This window comes from Ochlerotatus camptorhynchus, unplaced genomic scaffold (genome assembly GCF_037179485.1).
Source record: "Ochlerotatus camptorhynchus isolate MF236.1 unplaced genomic scaffold, CSIRO-AGI_Acam_v1.1 ptg000104l, whole genome shotgun sequence".
Taxonomy (NCBI): Eukaryota; Metazoa; Arthropoda; class Insecta; order Diptera; family Culicidae; genus Ochlerotatus; species Ochlerotatus camptorhynchus.
In genome coordinates this window covers 288336-289603 of record NW_027040594.1, presented here as the reverse complement: position 1 = coordinate 289603, position 1268 = coordinate 288336, and the positions used below count along the sequence as shown (strand labels likewise).

Sequence of the window (1268 nt, the reverse complement as noted above, 5' to 3'; positions counted from 1 at the left end):
ACTAGTCAAATCACTCAATTTATTGAAGGCAAGCAGTTCACGTCCAAAGCGAAGAGCAAGGTACATTTACCGGGATCCAGTAAACCGATGTCACGTAGGTAGTTAATTCACTTCCAGAGGTACTAATACCTTATCAGAAATCACACCACACTTCAAATTGGACGCACACCACGATCATTTCTGAAATCTCAACCGTAATTTGCTAATGGATTTCATTCCGCTGCATCAATGTAGGCCATAAGTCCAGGGCCACCGCAGCTCTGCAAGGTAGGGGAAATGGATCTAAGATTGGGCCCATCGCTAAAAATCTGCTATTTACCAATCTTATCTATATGAACGCGTCGTTGGAACGGTACTGATGGATATTTTAGGGCGCTATTGAAAATTTAGTCGATAGTTTAATTTTAGATATGGATGGAATGATAACGCTGCACTGGTTAATTTCTTGGAATTCAAGACACGCCTACACTAATCAACCATCATCGAACCTACTCGATGAGGATATCAATTAACTAGGGAGAGCATGACAGAAAGATTCAACCATGTTTTTAATGGATTCATTTTATCACTCCTTGCGCACCACGAAGGAAACTGTTTTGAAAACGAAACTCTTTACCATCAAATTGGTCGTCCTGAAAAGGACGGATTTTGTTAAAGGGTGGGAACTTCGATCGAATTTAGGCCTTCTTTTCGGTCTTCTTGGGCAACAGGACGGCCTGGATGTTTGGCAGGACACCACCCTGAGCGATGGTCACTCCGGAAAGAAGTTTGTTCAGCTCTTCATCGTTGCGGATGGCCAACTGCAGGTGACGTGGGATAATTCGGGTTTTCTTGTTGTCACGAGTGGCATTTCCTGCCAACTCGAGAACTTCAGCGGCCAGATACTCCATCACGGCAGCCAGGTAGACGGGAACACCGGCTCCAACACGCTCGGCATAGTTGCCCTTTCGGAGTAGACGGTGAATACGACCGACTGGAAACTGCAATCCAGCGCGGGACGGGACTTTGCCTTTCCCTTGACTTTGCCTCCTTTTCCACGTCCAGACATAATGCAACGAACGACACAAACAGTTCGTTGACTGTCGACTGAAATTTTTCAAACAATCATTTATTCAGCCTATCATTCCAAAACCACAACCAAAACGGCCCTTTTCAGGGCCACCAATAATTCGACAAAGAGTTAGTTTTGAAGACAATTTCTATCCAGAATATCACAGTTACACTTAAATTTGGGAGCTATACTGGGGTGTGGGAACGCTGGAAGGGGA

General features: G+C 44.8%; 1 protein-coding gene across 1 annotated transcript; it reads right to left on the bottom strand.

Annotated features, from left to right (window-relative positions):
• Window positions 1-677: 677 nt before the first annotated feature.
• On the bottom strand, window positions 678-1048 carry LOC135699198 (histone H2A-like). Its single transcript, XM_065219404.1, has 2 exons — window positions 1010-1048; window positions 678-944 (listed from the first exon to the last, which is right to left on the bottom strand). The coding sequence occupies exons 1-2, from the start codon at window positions 1046-1048 to the stop codon at window positions 678-680; spliced, it is 306 nt and encodes a 101-aa protein (XP_065075476.1).
• Window positions 1049-1268: the final 220 nt, after the last annotated feature.